Genomic DNA, 17,211 nt, shown 5'->3' with positions numbered 1-17,211 from the left:
TGGGATTTGGTGGCAGTCGACGGGAGTTACGCAAACTATAACTCCCGTGGACTTCTCATCTTTTGTTCTGTGCGCCATCTTCACTGCACTGCACTGACGGGAACCGTGTTCCCGTCGACGCAGTGCTACGCCACTTGTGAAGGTGGTCTTAGTACGTCGATTTCTGGATCAACTGAGCGGGTGTTTATTGACTGCTCAGTCGATCCAGAGCAATCGATCTGGCGGCGGCGACTTTGCCACCGTCAGTGTAGCCATAGCCTAAGACAGTGTCTTAACTAACTTCTCTGCCTTGGTTGGCTCAGCTCCACCACCACATAAGCACGGAACAACAACAATCCTATCCAGCCTGTGTCTTTCTTTATACATGTGACTTTAGTCTGCTGAGAAACTGAAACTGAAAGCCAAGAACTTTCAAGAAGCAAAAGCTGGTAGTTAGATTGGACAGACTAGAGCCATTAATTCATTTTTATGAGACTGTAAGTGTAGGTTTAGCATGTTTGTGATGAGATTTAATTGTAACTTATTTTTATCAATTATTTTAAAAAATCTGATTTAAATTAAAAAAAAAAAAAAATCCAATTTTTTTTTTTTTTTTTAAATCATTGATATTTATCCACCCTGGATTTTTGGTAAAATTTGGTTTCTTTGCCAATGGAAGTAATTCCTGTACACCAAAAAAACACAGCATCTAAGGGCCTTTAATAACAGCATTCTTCTTTTGGTATCCTGTCAGACCATACTCCACTATCAGGTCATTTATCTCTTTGGAAACAGTTAAAATTATCAGTCATAAAGCAGATCACTAGAAGAGCTTTCTTTCCTCCATCAGAATCTTGAAAGGTTTCTTTCCTATAGCAGGGATGAAGAGCACTGGGAACACTTATCGTTTTGGAAGTTAGTGTTTTCTGGTTACACCTACTTTTCTTAGTAACAGCAGACTTCAATTAATTTTAAGTTTATTTCCTCTTGTATATTCATTTATGCATTTTTTTTATTCTTCAGTTTATTTATAAATACACATATTCCTTCCAGACTCATGAAAGCAGCAGAACAAACAGAGAAATACTGCCCTTTCTAATTCCATATCTTTGGAGTCCATAATATTTTGCTTCCTTTGTCCAAAATAGAACTGCCATCCATGGAGAACGTAACATATGACTATGACCCAGAATACTCACAGGGAGCAGATTCTTTGAAGGTGTTAGAAGGTGCCATTTTTACATTGTCAATTTTTGGACCATAACTTCGTTAACCCTTTTCCTTAGATGACAGCTGGGAGCACCTATGTTACAAAGCAACAGCTCTCACAGTCAGATACTAATGGACTCCCATATTCAGCAAGTTTTGCGGTATCATTTCTAAGGGTTCAGTTGCCCTTTATGGTGATTGCGCTGAATGGAGTGATAGAGTTCACCTCTAAAAACAGAGTAGCTATGGAATGCTTAATCTTGCATCTTCTGCAGTTTTAGGAGAGAGAGAATTTTTCTCTCCGATCAGCAAGTACAGTAAATCTCCAGGCTAGCAGCTACTGGACAATTGAAACCTATATAAGAATTTTCAAGACATGAGAAAGTTGTGAAAATTTTATCTTTTTTCTCTTTAAGTGTAGTCTCCAAATTTTGATCAGGTATAGGTGTATGATGTTTACGGATACTTTAGTATATTATTCTTGACCTGTAGGTACTAGGCTTTCACTAGGAAAGATTTCACTTGTTTTTGTTACTTGAATTTTTTTTATACTTATGTGTGTTTCAATAATGACTTTCTTCCTCTCAGTCTATCTTCTTCTACTTGATCCGGCAAAAAACTTTTGATTTATATTTGGGATACTGCTGTAGTTTCCTTGGCAGTTATTGAGATGTCAAATACAAGTTCAATCCAAAGTCAAAAGGAAAAGAAGCTGGTTTGTAAAGGAAGATCTTGAAACACAAGTATCTTCCACAATAGATAACTTACTTTAGAAAGCGTTATAAAAAGAAAATCTAATTTCTTCTCAGTATCCTAGGATACTAAGGAAAAGAGAGCCATACACCAAAGAACAAACTTATTTTATATTGTTGGCTGCTTACATAGTAGGGAGTTGAGCATAGTATAAAACCCAAAAATATTGATTTTTGGGGTTTTCAAATGTTTCCATAGTGTAGAACAGATTTTATAGAAAAGTGATTTCGCATTCACATTTGTGCAGACTACCTCCTCTACAATTTAACAGCATCTCTGTGGCAACTATAGCAATTGCTTATTTGGAAAAGTAATATTAGGAAAATATTTAATGTAGTTCTAGTCTTTTTTAATGTAATAGGAAGGAGCCAACACTATGTTATCAATCAGCCAGCTCTTCGCAGGCCACCACTGGCCCAAGGACAGTAGTTTGAGAACCTTGGGATTAGAAAAAACACAGGGGAAACACAGAAAAAATCTTAACTAAGTTGATTTTGGTAGAAATGTTCTCCACCTCCTCTCTCCCTGTTTTGCCTCAATATGTAAATTTATTTAAACCGCTCATCTCTTAAGCTTCAGCAATGTAGGTATCAAAATGTCAAATAGCTGCTATATTAGGAGAAATTAATATAGTTGTGTCTAATTCTATTCACTCAAACAGCATCTTTTCTGAAATTGCCCATATAAAATTTATAAAGGACATTGAGTTAAGTTTGTCTTGAGATTTTTGAAGCAGTCCAGGGGATTTAGACATTTTTCCATGACACATACATGTCTAAATTGCCATGACCTAAATTGCCTATGCTGGCCTGACCTTGCAAAATCCTGGTAAAGTCAACACTGCATCAATGCATAGGTTTGACCATTGCAGAATTATAATTTGGCCTTCTAGGGCACAAACTTACTGAAAATATCTAACTGACAGAAGTGCTGTGAAAAGTATTTTCCATAAAACTGAACTGTTGGGCATGGACATTGTCTTTTATCTGTCTGCAAAGTCTCATGCATATTAATTTATACATAATAATATGGATCTGAAACCTGTTCCATGCTTTAACAGTTGGTTTTATCATAGGTGCTTTCCATTGGGAATTGTTGGAAGAAGATATAAAAAAGAAGTTGAAAGACCCAGAAGAAGTTGAGCTTGTGCTTGAGAAAGTTAAATGTATCCTGAAAACTCCAGGGAAGGTCAGTTGCCATTATTTTTTTCTGTAATCCCTTTCAGATTAGAATAGCAGGACTCATGAAAAATAACTTTACGTAATGTCCTTTGTTGTATAACTATTGTGGTTTACAGAATCTTGTATTCTCTCAGCTGTTTTTTTAAGTAAATAAATATAATACCTTAGATGTACGCTGTGTTGTTCTAACTATGTTGGTCCCAGAAACAAGGTAACGTTTTTTATCTGACTAACTTCTGTTGGTGAAAGATGTCTCTCACCAACAGAAATTGGTCCAATAAAAGATGTTATCTCACTCACCTTGTCTCTCTAATAGATGCAGTTCCAATGCATGGTATTGTAAGTTTGATCAGTGAAGTGCACATAACCGTAGGTTACTTAAAATGATTAATAATATTTTCTCCTCCACAGTCTGTCCACCAGTATTAATAGTAATTCACATGCAATAGAGACTGCCCCAGCAAAGTTTTGTCTTTATGGGTGCCTGCCAGAAGTTCTGCCTTTGCAACAGAAATCAGGAGGCGGTTTCTTTCAGAGTGTTTTGTGAAGTAAATATCTCTCTACTAATAATTATATTTGAACCAGAGTTACTTCACAGTGAAATAATATAGTTTACATTAAAATAAATGTATTACTAAAAAAATATAGTGCTCTAATTTTAAATAGCTCTTTGCAAATAAATTGACATACTCCCTGCTACTACAGAGCTTATACAAAGTGTTTTTATTGATTTAAATGGGAAGTGAATTGTAACCTAAATTAAACGTTAACCCTCCCCACCCCCACCAAAGACAAAATGTGAGTCAACAAATTGTTTAGCTTTTGTAAGTAGGAGTTGCTGTTCTCCCAGTGGCAATATTGCGAACCCCAAGCATTCAAAGATTATGAGCCAAACCCACATATTCATGAAATTGGCTTAAAAAGAATATATATATACACACACACACACACATAATTTTAAAAACCTCATGATTTTTATTTGCCTTTTTGGTTTCTGAATCTTCAGTGTGTACTTGATTAGCACTGTCAGGCTTTTTTCCCCAGTTAGCAAAATACATTTTTTAAAATGAAAGTTGAAGTTCTCACAAGTACTTGATTCCATTTTTGGGACTTTAAGAAAAACATTAAATATCCTGAGACTCACAATAAAATTGAAAGAGATGGCCACTGATAGGTGTTTGGAAGGGAGTCATGCTTTGTAGAGTTCCTCCATTTATTTTGCTTTCCTGATTAGCAGATGGAAGGGGCATGGAAAGAGGAAGAAGACTCCTGTTGAAAAGAGAATCTTTTAAATTTGTGCTTCTAGCTGTCCTGAATATATAGTCGGAGGTTTCCTTGTAAAATTAAAAATTATTATATAAATTAAACCAGATTTTAAGTATCAATTGAACCCTGTTTAATTAAACTTCATTCAGCAAATGAAGCAATATGTTTTTAATTACTACTATTTTTAACTTGGTTTCCCTTCTTAATTTCTTATGTAGAACTTTAGATATGCATTTTAGCTTTAGGTGAAGTTTCTAAATGTGTGAACATTATTTGAAGATCAATAATTGAAAGCAAAGTGAAAGAATTAGCTTTTGAGAAGGATTTGAAGGGAGAAAATGAAGACACTTGGGCTTGTTTTATACTACCAATTTATGTCAGCATAACTATGTCACTTGGGTGCCCACACCCGAGTGACACAGTTACGTCGATCTTACTCCTGGTGTAGACAACGCTATGTTATCAGGAGGGCTTCTTCCATTGACATAGTTACCACTCAGGGAGATGGAGTACCTATGCTGATAGGAGAAGCTCTCTCATCGGTGTAGGTAGTGTCTTTCCTAAGTGCTACAGCTGCGCCACTGCAGCTCTGTAAGTGTAAGACAAGCCCTTGACTTGCAGGAGAGGGATATCATTGCAGGTGTAGGGAGTACTGTATTGGGGAAAAAAAGCACAAAGGTGCAAATGGGAGCAGGAGACAGAGGATAATGACATGAGGAATGATCTAACCACAGGTTGACATGAGATATAGAAATGAGAGCTTTAACAATGAGGATTAGCAGTTACAGCTGTACGTAGGAAGAGACAAGGAACCAGTGAAGGGACTTGAGAAGGGGAAAGGTATGACTGAAATGGCAAAAAAAAATTTATAGCTCTCTTACGTTGGAAAAAGGAGACATGGAGAGAGACCAGAGGGGAAGTGAGAGAACAGTGGCATGAAACAGGTTCTGATAGTGGGGGTATAGAGAAAGAGGCAGGTTTTAGGAATGTTACAGCAGAAGCAGTAGGTTTTGTCCAGATTTTGCATGTGAGCAGAGGAAAAAAAAATGCCAGGGATCTTCAAGATGATGAACTTGAGAGATGGGGAGAGGAGTGAAGTTGTCAACAGTGATGGAAAAAGGAATTTGGAGGAAAGTTGAGAATCTTGCATATTGTTTCTATCATGAAACTAAATGAAACACCCATGTAGTAGGCAATTATACATGTCAGTATCTCTCTCTTGCAGGTGAATAGTTCAAAGAATTGCAGATATCATCAGACAGCAAAGCTCTTGCAGTTACGCAATACTTCTCTCAGGCTTTTCTTTAACACACATGTGTTAGCTGATGTCATCTTCCAAATACAAGGTACAGTGTCTCAGTTTTTCCTTTTTTTCTTTTCCTCCTATCCTTAAGAACCTTAAATATTTTGGAGGCTGAGTAGTATCTTCTCATGCTCTTGCCAGAAGGAGATTATGAAAGGCAAATGCCTTTTTTATTTTAGTTTGCGGTATTGTTGTAGCTATGTTAGTCCCAGCATATTAGCAAGACAGGGTGGGTGAGGTAATATCTTTTATTGGACTAACCCCTGTCAGTAAAAGAGACAAGTTTTCAAGTTCTTCTTCAGCTCTGGGAAAGGTACTCAGGGTTTGTCTACATTTAAAACACTACAGTAGCACAGCTGTCCCATCTTGTCTTTAGCTTTGACGCTCTGAGTAAGTTTCCCAGACCTGAAGAAGAGCTCTGTGTAAGCTTGACAGCTTGTGTCTCGCCAACAGAATTTGGGCCAGTAAAATAGATTACCTCATCCACCTTGTCTCTCTGATACGTTGGGATCGACAGCAGGGTGCAGCCAACTTTTAGTCCCTTCATGCCACTGAAGCCGCCCAGAGAGTCTGCCACTCTGATTTAATAAAATAAGACTTTTTTCTAGATAACTCAATGGATAATTGGAAAAGATTGGAAAAGATATTAATTGCTAATTGAGAGGAATTGATTATTGTTTTTATATAAAGCTGTTCATGAAAATTTGTAAGTACTCCTTGGCAGAAGCCCAGAAAATGACCAAACCATTTTTCACTGTTTTCTACTGCCTCTGAAGAATGTGTGTATACTACAAAAATAATGGCATACAGGAGATAACTTTCACAAGAACTAAATGCATTTATCCATTAAAAGAACATTTACATGGAAAAAATGATGCATCTGATATGTGCTGTTGTAAATCAGTGTCAAACAAGATACTTATCTGAACACTATTTTCTTGACTTGTCCATTCTTACCTCTAAAGGCAAAACAACTGTCTCCGAAGACTAGACACTTGTTGAATTATTTTGTTTTCAACTTGAAATACCTAGGGGCAAATAGGAAGATTTAATTCCTCAAAAATGGGTTCATGGGGAAAAGGGAATTCTTTCTAGATATCGCCTTCAGTATGTAATAAAAACAAAAGGATCTTTGATAATGAAAACAAAACACTAATGCCAAACTTGGTGACATAAGACAGTTCTGTTCTGAGTACCACTCTTGAGATATTCCTTGTGGGAAGCTGTTAAAACAATAGCACCCACTACATATTTCAAAGAAAATATCATTTATGAATATGTTGACATTTACAAAGGAGCATGCCCATATATTACAAAACAGTGGCTAAAGGATAAATAAAAGGCTACTTATTATTTTCTCAAAGAATAAATTTTTCTCTGATTCTCCAATCATACTTGTAGTAATGATTTGATTTTTTTAAAGTAGCATGCTTAGAAAAGTTGAAAACTGTGCAATTAAGAAATTTTTATATATTATGGCAGGACTTTGGTCATGATCCTGCAAACATATGTGCTTAACACTGAGAATGTGAATAGTTCCATTGAGCTTTCAGGATTTGGGCCCCTAAACTACAAAAGTATTAGTATTTCAGTAAGTGTTGTTGCAATATTATACAAATACAGTGGCTCCCATGTGAAAAAATACAGAGGGTTATATAATCCACTAAATTCTGAATGTGTGTATGTATACAAATATGTGAGTATAATTTTATGTATTATGTCTTTTATTTAATGTGCACCTCATACATATATGCATATATAGATATAAAATATACACAAAATGTGTACCAGTGTATTGGTGTGTGCTTATTAGATAATCTGAAAATACAAGCAAAAATGAATAGTAACAGAACAAAAAGTGAACGCCATTTACTGATGCCTATAAGAAATCAGCCCATTAGTGATGGCTAGCTTGAGGGGGTATGAAGATGGTTGTATGTTATAATAAATAGATCAGTTAATTGCTAATATATATGCTTGTGTGAAAATTCTGTATATGTGACTGTATAACTCTTTCCCACCCTTCAGACCTTACCTGTTTTGTTAGGCTCTGATCCTGCAACTTCTTGCATATGGATGGACTGCTGCACTTGTGTGGAGCCCTGTTCACTTCAGTCAGGGCTCTGCACAAGTGCAGCAATCCACCTAGACTAAAAAAATTGCAGGATCAGGGCCTTGATTATAAACTTTTAAAGGAAAGGACTATACAACACCTAGAATAATTGGGTCCTGTCCTAATGGGGTCCTGTAGGTACTGTAAATATTAAATAATAAGACAGCATATGAAATAATGAGATCTAGACATTATTATACCTAAAACATCACAGATTTACTGTATTGTGAAATATTTTAGTTAATTTGGGCTAAATTCATACTTGCTGTAATTCCTTTGACTTCTTTGGCATTTCACCTTGGATGATTTGCCTCATTGTGTTTGTTTTGAGTGTTATCTTGCAAACCCTTAGTCATGTCAGTGATGCTTCTGAAGACAATAGAACTATTTATGGCACAAGGGCTACTTTCCCAATATTGCAGATCCTTTTTCATGTCTTTTATTTGCATACAGAAGACACAATGATCCAAATCCTCAGCTGGTGTAAATTGTCATATCTCCATTGACTTTGGTGGAGGATCTGGCTCGAAGTGGGAAGTACTTCTCTAACTTGCAAGACTGGTGTTGAGAGCAGGCTGCAGTAATAAATGTCATAATTTTTTGTTTGAAATCTTACAGGTGCTACTGTACCAGCCCACAGAGCAGTCCTAGTGGCTCGCTGTGAGGTAATGGCAGCTATGTTTAATGGAAGTTATGTAGAAGCAAATAGTTTTCTGGTTCCAGTTTATGGGGTTTCCAAAGATACTTTCCTCTCCTTTCTAGAGTATCTTTATACTGATTCCTGTTGTCCAGGTAAGCAAATGTAAAAATACGCAGATATCCTTTAACTCCTCACATACCTCAGGCATATTTTTACTTCCAGATTTTTGGGGGGGACGGGTGGAAGGGAAGCAAGGGGTAAGAAATACAACACCACCTTTTCATTTCCCTGCCTTTGCAACCTACTGAATGAAGAAGGATTAACTACTATCATAGTGGTTATAACCTTATTTGTTTTTGAGATAAGTGTCAAACATATTGAAGTTTTGCACTTCTCTGTAGATTAATATTCCGGTGTAATCCCAAAATAAAAAAAATTAAGTGAAAAGTTTCCAGTCTTATTTTTAACAGCTTCATCCTTTTGCATTTTGTGTCAAAATGACAATGTTGTAAACAAGGTAAACTGGGAAGAGTTTTGCATTACCAGATACTGTAAATTGACTAGTAGAAGTGTTCATATTGGTGAAAATATTTTGGGTTAAGGTTTCAATTGGCTCAAGATATTTCTTAGAAACTTTTTGTCTTAGGTGTCTCTTTCTGTGGCACATGAAAATGAAGTTCTCTCTCCTTTAAAAAGGAAAACTTCATATATTTTCTTACCAAAATATGATGCATTAGTGTATCATTCCAATGAAACACATTTATAATGGAATCCAGTTAAAGTAAAAATAGAACTAACAAATTGTTTTATTCGTTTTCTATTTAAGTAACAAACACTGAAAATGAAGTCTGAGGTCACTTCAAGGCTATTCCAATGCCTTGAGGCCATTTTCTAGATCAAAAAAGTATTTAAACTGTATTGCTTTCTAGTCATAGCTTCAGGTTAGCTCAAAGGTTTGTTTCTCTTTGTCAAGTTTCATTTGTTTTTTTTAAAGCTTAAATTGCAAATATATATTATCATAGTGCAGTTATAACAAAACAGGATGACTATACTAGAGTAAATACCAAAAACAGTTTTTGGTTAAAGTAATCTTTGTTTTATAAAACAATCATATTAAATATAAGAAAAATTGAAAATTTTAAGTAATAGTGCTTAAATATTTCAAGTGACTCCCCCTAGCGCAGTGCTTCCCAACCTTTTTGAGTGAAAGCCCCACTAGTTAACACTAGGTAAAACACGTGTCTCCCCACCCTCCTCCCACCAGCCATAAACACATATAACCCCTATAAGCACACATAATGTTGATGATAATAACAACACTAAATTACATAATAAGAATAATAAGTTACTCTTACCTGAATAAGAAGTTAAGCCTACTCTGGCACAGCTGCCACTACGTGTCCTTTGTGGCCCCACCTCTTCCCATCCCTCATGAACTGAGAGTAATGAAGGCATGCTCTGGCAGGTTGGCCTGGGCTGCTGCAGGCCCCCACCGGCATGGAGCTGCTCTTCTCTGGCCAAGTGCCTAGCCAGTGTGGGGCTGGGGGCCGCTGTTCCTCCGCTGTGGCCAGAGCAGAGTTCAGGGCTGCTGCTCCATTCTAGTTGGCATGGAACTCGGGGGGAAGGGAGAGGATGGGCTGTGCCTGGCCGGCATGGAGTTTGGTGGGGGGGGGCTGCTCTTCCACTCCAGCCAGCGAGGAACTCAAGGCTGCTGCGCCCAGCACGGATCTCGGGGCAAAATGATCTCAATATTACTGAAGCCTCCTGGACCCCCTGTAATCTTTGGTGCCCCCCCCAAGGAGGTCCCGCCCCCCAGGTTGGGAACTGTTGCCCTAGCAGACATGAATGAAAATTGTTTTTAAAAAAACAAAAAAAACCAAAGTCCATCCTGCTTCTCTGTACTCTCCTTAATTTTTTTCTTTTCCATCTCTCGTTTCCTACTCTACCCGCTTAAATGTTACCATTGTACTTTACTGTTTGAAAAAAAGAGAAAAACCTTGCTATATTCTGTCTGGCTTTCTCATGAAACTTTTCATAATTTTACAAAAACAAATATTTCTCCACACATCAAAATGAGATAAATTGGAAGGTCAAATCCTAAATTCACTGAAGACTGCTCACTTGTGTGAGGCCAGCAGGATTCGACTCACAATCTACAGTATAGGAAAGTTTAGTAACAACATATTGCATTAGTTCCTTTTTAGAAAATAAAATAGTGGTCACTCTTTGAAATGAAATACTTTTCTGCTAAAATAGAGTGCACATGTCTACATTGTGAAATACAGTACAGAAATATAAGAAGATGAACAATAGCACTTTGATTTTGTGTCTATTCCAAGCAAATTTAAGTGGTTACTGTAAAAGTGGTTTTGATCAGCCTGTCAAAAAGATTGCACTGACCGTAAGTCATGTTTGGTTTTTTCACCAGTCAGTATTTTGCAAGCCATGTCTCTCTTGATTTGTGCTGAGATGTACCAGGTGTCCAGACTCCAGCATATCTGTGAGCTTTATATCATCACACAACTGCAGAGTATGCCTAGTAGAGAATTAGCATCTACAAGTCTGAGTGTTATCAGCTTGTTCAGAAAAGCCAAGGTATGTATTGCTTATACATGAACACATAATGTATCAGTGATGGAATTTCTTTTACATTTTTTTGTTATTTCACTTTTCAGGGTTGGATATTAGTATCTGTTCTTAAGGGATTTGTGGTAGCACAAGGAAAACCAGACTACAGCCCTGCCGAGAGCACAGACTCCCTCCACCTTTGTATCATGAGAACTTTCTTACTTGCAGCATGTGTGTATTTGAGACACATCATGTCTTGCCTTTCGTTCACCAGTGAGGCACATAGCAGTAGTTCAGCTAAACTGCAACTTCTATCGTAGAAGCACTGCAGTGAGTCTAGATGCACTGGTTCCTCCGTTAGGATTGGAGGAGCTGTCTCCAACTGTGCATCATGTCTCAGTGGTACAGAAGGACTGGACAGAAGAGAGAGTGCATTTGGAAAGGATAAATAAATAACAAAGTGGTAAGAGAAAATAGGGGAGCTGAGAAACAGCAAGGGAGAGAGTAAAGGCAAAATAGATAAAATCATTTTTTACTGCTCACAGATAGAAAGTATAGCTTCTTAAAGAAACAGTGTTTTCTAACCAATAGTGAGGGGAGGGACAAAATTAACTTACCCACAATAGACTGTGGGAAAAAAAAAAATCCAAAAGGTACATAAAAGACAAGGGAGAAAAGGAAAATTAGGAGATCTTGCTGTAATGTTAAACAGTTAAATGATAGTTTTACTTTATTAGATAGCTAAATTTTAGTTTAGTTTAGCCACTGTTATATTAACCAAAACATTTTTAGAAAAGATAGACATAATCTTAAGAACATAAGAACAGCCATACTGGGTCAGATCAATGGTCCATCTAGTTCAGTATCCTATCTTCCGACAGTGGCCAATGTCAGGTACTTCAGAGAGAATGAACAGAACAGGTAATCAAGTGATCCATCCTGTTGCCCATTCCCAGCTTCTGGCAAACAGCAATCCCTGCCCATCTGGCAAACAGCAACTTTGCGATTATGGTTTCTAACTGAACCTTAATTTTCTCAGTCTTAAGTCTGCTTTGTGAAACTATTATGGTGGCTGACATCTACTTGTTTGCTATCTATTTTCTGATATTTCAAACACTTCATGTTTTAGTTTACTTTTTTTGTAAATAGAAGTAATAATTAGAATATCATTTGTAATACACTACAATTATTTTCTTTTAAAATTCTCCCCTATTACATCTGTTTTTCAGTAATTGTTCAGAGAGGGGATTCTCTAATCATTCCCACACAGAGTTGAGATTCAAAAAACTATTAAAGTCAGCTTCTTCCCATGACATCTCTTTACTCATTTCCCTCTCAAATTGTGGATCAGCTTTAGTAGTAGAACCTGTGCTTGTTCATAATTCTTCATCAGAGCTTTACAACTGAACTCCAGTGGGGGGAGGGGGGGAGGGAGGAGGATTAAGCAACTGCTCCAGTACCCACTTCAGCTAAGGAAGGTTGCTTTTAACAGTAATTTTTAACAATTGTCACCATGTCTTGTTGTTCACATGTGCAAAGGTGTGGTGATCCCTGTGGTAGTACATTTATTTCCACCTGACATTTTTCTGAGAATTTGTATGACATTGCTGGTTTGCTGTGCTGTATTTTCCCTCATTTATTTTTGCCAATGGCTGCTACTCTTCATTTGCTGTGCTATTACTTTGACACTGGAAACCTTAAATTATTACTTTTGCTTTTTTCCTTCTGCTATCTTTTATCTGTTATAGTTATGAGCAGTGTTTTTTATTCTGTTTCATTTTCCTTTTTTCCTTGCAGTTTCACAACTCTGACTGCCTTTCAACTTGGCTTCTTCATTTTATTGCCACTAACTACCTTATCTTCAGTCAAAAGCCTGAATTTCAAGATCTTTCAGGTAGTTAACCAATTCCTGTCTTTAAAAAAAAAAATCTTTCCCATTATACTTGAACTGAATAAGAAATGCTAAGTAAAGCTACTTCTGAGCATGTGAGGAGATAAGACTTGATGGATATGTACTTAGGTGTGTCTATTTTATATACGGAACCAAAGTGACAAGTTACTTCCAAGGACATGCTATTTAAACACCATATAATAAGCAAAACATTTTTTTAAAGAACAAAGTTAGGTTTTCAGTAGTGCTGTCCAATAGCTGATATAACATATTATGAAATCGAATGATTAACTTGGCACTTCATTCATGTAAGTAAACCCAAGTGACAAAGTAGTCAGTCAAGTCAGTTTAGGAAAGTGGAAAAGGTAAATTCTACAGTTCTTTTTTAAAAGCCAAACCTTGTTAGGTGCACCTACCCAATTTGTTTTAAGAGAAATGTACAAACCACTTGCCTGATATGCAGTATTAATTGGAGTTGCATGAGCTCAGCACCCTTCAGGATATGGCCCTATTGTAATCTGCTGACATATGTATTCTGCCTCTCTCTAGCCCAAGAAAAGTGGCTGTGGACAACCACTGCTGTAATCTGATTCAGGAAATGCTGGGACATCGAATTAGAGAAAAGGATACATCTTGCCCAATTATGATGACCTAAAATTCTGTTCTTAAAGGAAAGCTATATTTTGGAAGATCAGTAACAAACAAAAATGAAAAAATCAAGCTAAACTCACAAGAAGGAAATTTAGTATTAGGGCTAATCTTACCCTTTTGTCACCATTAGCAAACTTTTGGTGGTCTGTTTGACATTGAGTAGTAGTGTTAAATTCACTTCTTATTGGACATGTATCCACATCCCCTTTCTTGGCACTCTCAGTATAGAAAGTCATGGATGTGAAGAATGAACTACTCTGTCATCCTCTCTCGTTCATGTGGCTGCATTTGAAAGCTTGCACTGTTGCTACCTATGCTACATCTCTTTTGTGGATAGAGGATTTGTCTCCTGAACTGTCATTTTGGTATCTTTTCTGAATACTAAGTTCATTTAAAACTTAAACTAATTTATTTATGCCTTGCACAACAACAAGGGTATTCAGACAATTGATTTTTACACAATTTATATGCTTCAAAAAAACTTAGCACAGTGGACAGAGTTTTTCAGCCTTAACTTTACCTTTCCTTTCTATTGTGGGTCTGTGTCTTTAATGTTGTTAAACCAATTTTTAGAAGTTTTTCAGTTTTGTGTGTGTGTGTATATGTGGACACACACATTTAACATTGATACTATTTATTTATTTTTAGTGGAAGAGCGCAATTTTGTTGAGATGCACAGATGGCCTTCAAGTATGTACCTGAAACAGCTTGCAGATTACAGGAATTACATCAACTCCCAGAAATGCCACTGCATAGTAATGTAACCAGAAGATTTATTATTCACAGCGTGTTTATAGACTGAAGAATCATAGACTGGGAATTACATGGAGGCTTTTAAAACTGTAGCAGGGATGAAAATAAACACTTGAGCCCTCTAATGTGCTTGCTAATGTTCTTTGCATTGATAATTAACTACTGTGATGTTTTAAAGGGATTAAAAAATACACCATAGGACAGCATCGGAAGGATTTAATCCAGTATGCGACTCAGGCCTGGTCTACTCTACAAAATTAGGTTGATGTAAGCCACCTTGTTCGGTCTAGTTGTGCATGTGTTTATGCTTAAATTTCTCTTTCACCGATGTTTACTGCATTGCTGAAAAGGGGCACTTACACTACCTCCCCAAGCAGTGTTGAACCATGGTCAATGCATTGAGGTTGACGCAGCACAAATGTAAGCATTTCATTACTTAAATCAATTCTAACAGTCCTCCAGGAGCTGTTCCACAATTCCTGATGCTGACCTTTCTGGTCATAGTTGTGAACTCCATTGCCCAAGGGTTATAGAAACCAGAAGGCCCTCCTCTTTAGAGCCTCACAGATTTTTTAAATGCCTTTTCCTGATTGTCCACCCTGAGAGCACATCTCTCAGTTCTCCATTATTGCATGTAACTGCCTAGCTGGCAATGACTGCTACACATGCCAGACACACTCCGGCTTGGAGTAGACAGGAGATATTGGATCTTCTGGGCCTGTGGGGAGAAGAGGCTGTGTAAGCTCAGCTATGGACCAGCTTTAGAAAAATGAACACGTATGAGCAGATTGCACAGGGGATGCAGGAGAAGGAGCATGATGGGCCAGCAGAAGTGCTGCGTGAAAGTGAAGGAACTGAGTCAGCCATATCAGAAGGTCAGGGAGGCCAACAGTCATTCTGGTGCCAAGCCGCTGACCTGCCATTTTTACAAAGAGCTGCATGCCATTCTTGTCAGCCCACATATGGCCATGGATACTTTTGCGGAGCCAAAGCCACAGGCCCCTGGCATCGAAAGTGAGGAAGAGGATGGGGGGGACATGCGACTGGGGATGTCCACCTATGCCATGAACCAGGACCTGTTTTGAGACTTCACCACAGTCCAGTCAGTCCCAGCAGTCAAGCACAGGTGAGCCTGATGCAGGGGAAGGAACTTAAGGTAAGTGTGTAAATGAATTTCCCATTAAAATGATGTACTGATGGCATCCAGTTTAATAGGACACAGTTAGACTTTTCATTCAGGTACTTGTACTAGAAGAGGTAGTGGTACAACAAAAAGAGTGTTATCTGCTTTTCATTCTCTTGTTGAGTTAGCCAAGGGGCGCGATGTGGAGCAGTTTCTTTATGTACACAAGGATGTCTCTTGAATTCTCATGAGATCCTAATGAAGCTTCCATGTAGGTACTCTGTAATCTTTTCCCGCAGGTTTCTAGGGATGGCAGCCTTATTTCTTCCTTCATGGTAGGACACTTTCCCATGCCACTCAGTGATAACTTTGACAGGCACCATTGCAGTACACAGGTTAGCAGCATACATGCCTGGGACAGTCAGCAGCACCTGTGCTCTGTGTGTCTTTGTTATAATAAGAGTAAGAGATCAGCTAAAATCACCACTGCCTGTGGATAATATTGCCAGTATTCAGTGCTATTGCTCTGTGCTCAGAGTGTCATGTATCTGAGCAATTCCCTCATTTCCTGCACCTCTGGCAGGCCATATTCACGATGGCTGGTGCTGTGAGTGGTGCCGAACACAAGCACTCCAAAGCAAAAGTGTCAATGAGCATGTTGTGTTTAAAACTTAGGGGTGCATGAGAAGGGAGTTCTGAATCTTAACTTTCACTTTCTGTTGTAATTATATTGACAGTGGTACCTCTGTCTGTTTTATCTGCAGCTGTTGCCATTGCAGCCATGAGAGGTTCTCTCTCCGAACTTGTGGAATGCCTGAGCCAGATGAGGAGAAAGAAGAGGACTTGGGATGACGTGTCCAACAAGATCCTCAAGCCAGTACTGCGTCAAACTGTGAGAAAAGGGCCTGGAGGACGAACTTTACAGACAGCCTGTGGAAAGAAAGAGGCTCGGGAATCCCAGCAGGAAAAGGAGAGGGAGGTGCATCAGCCTATAATGGGGCTTTTCCAACAGCAAATGGAGATGTTGCAGACTATTGTGGACTTGCAGTTTCAACAAGCACAGGCTCTCCTCTGCAGTCCATGGGAAACTCCATAAAAGCACCTCCGTATACCCTCCCACCTCACATTCCAAGTGGTGTCAGGGGCTTCGCTATCCCTACCACTCCATCCCAGGGGACATTAAGCACAACCACAGCCTCACATAAACTGACCTGTGAAAGCCATGGTTGCAGTATGTGTAGGTACAATGGACAGGTATGTTCTTTCCCCTGGTTGTTCTGTTACATTAAAAACTTAAATTAATGAATTTGCTTTTAAATTGCACAAATTTTTCTTTGCACTGGTTTTGTTACTGAATAAAATTCTGTTATTTGGAAAATAATCTTTATTAGTTCACAACACATGCAGAGTGCCTAGCAGTTCTGAAAACACCTACTTAATTGTTACTGTACAGTGTGACACAACTTATAGGATCAGTGACAGTGTAATAATCACAGATGTACATCAAGCACCACACAATTCCTAACAGAATCCAAACAGGAGGGCCAGGAAGAGCACAGTACACCACATATAATACGGTGGCTCACTGTTTAAATGCTCTTCAGAGCCTCCCTGAGGTGTGTAGTTCAGTGTTGAGCTCTTCTAATAGCCCTTATGTTTGGCTGTTCAAACTCAGCAGAATGCCAGTCCACTCTGGTGGAAACTTACCCCCTTTGCTGCACTGAGATTATGCAGAACACAGTAGGCAGCTATAAACATCGGGGTATCTTTTTTCACTGAGA

General features: G+C 38.1%; 1 protein-coding gene across 3 annotated transcripts in view; it reads left to right on the top strand.

Annotated features, from left to right (window-relative positions):
- Positions 1–16,814, top strand: part of RHOBTB3 (Rho related BTB domain containing 3) — a 60,417-nt gene extending 43,603 nt beyond the window's left edge. For 2 of the 3 annotated variants that reach the window (XM_067568634.1, XM_067568633.1), the window contains 7 exons: positions 3,017–3,129; positions 5,614–5,734; positions 8,423–8,596; positions 10,873–11,039; positions 12,810–12,906; positions 14,203–15,463; positions 16,195–16,814. In XM_067568634.1, coding sequence (XP_067424735.1) covers positions 3,017–3,129; positions 5,614–5,734; positions 8,423–8,596; positions 10,873–11,039; positions 12,810–12,906; positions 14,203–14,318 — 788 coding nt within the window. In that variant the 3' untranslated portion in view covers positions 14,319–15,463; positions 16,195–16,814. Of the gene's footprint in view, positions 1–1,127; positions 1,209–3,016; positions 3,130–5,613; positions 5,735–8,422; positions 8,597–10,872; positions 11,040–12,809; positions 12,907–14,202; positions 15,464–16,194 lie in introns of all 3 variants that reach the window. The other variant, XM_067568632.1, reaches the window with a different exon arrangement.
- The last annotated feature ends 397 nt before the right edge of the window (positions 16,815–17,211 follow it).

Source organism: Emydura macquarii, unplaced genomic scaffold, assembly GCF_026122565.2.
Source record: "Emydura macquarii macquarii isolate MOO-44397 ecotype Brisbane River unplaced genomic scaffold, CSIRO-AGI_Emac_v2 contig_2897, whole genome shotgun sequence".
Taxonomy (NCBI): domain Eukaryota; kingdom Metazoa; phylum Chordata; order Testudines; family Chelidae; genus Emydura; species Emydura macquarii.
Note: the sequence above shows the minus strand (reverse complement) of the source record. Positions and strands in the feature narration are given on the sequence as shown.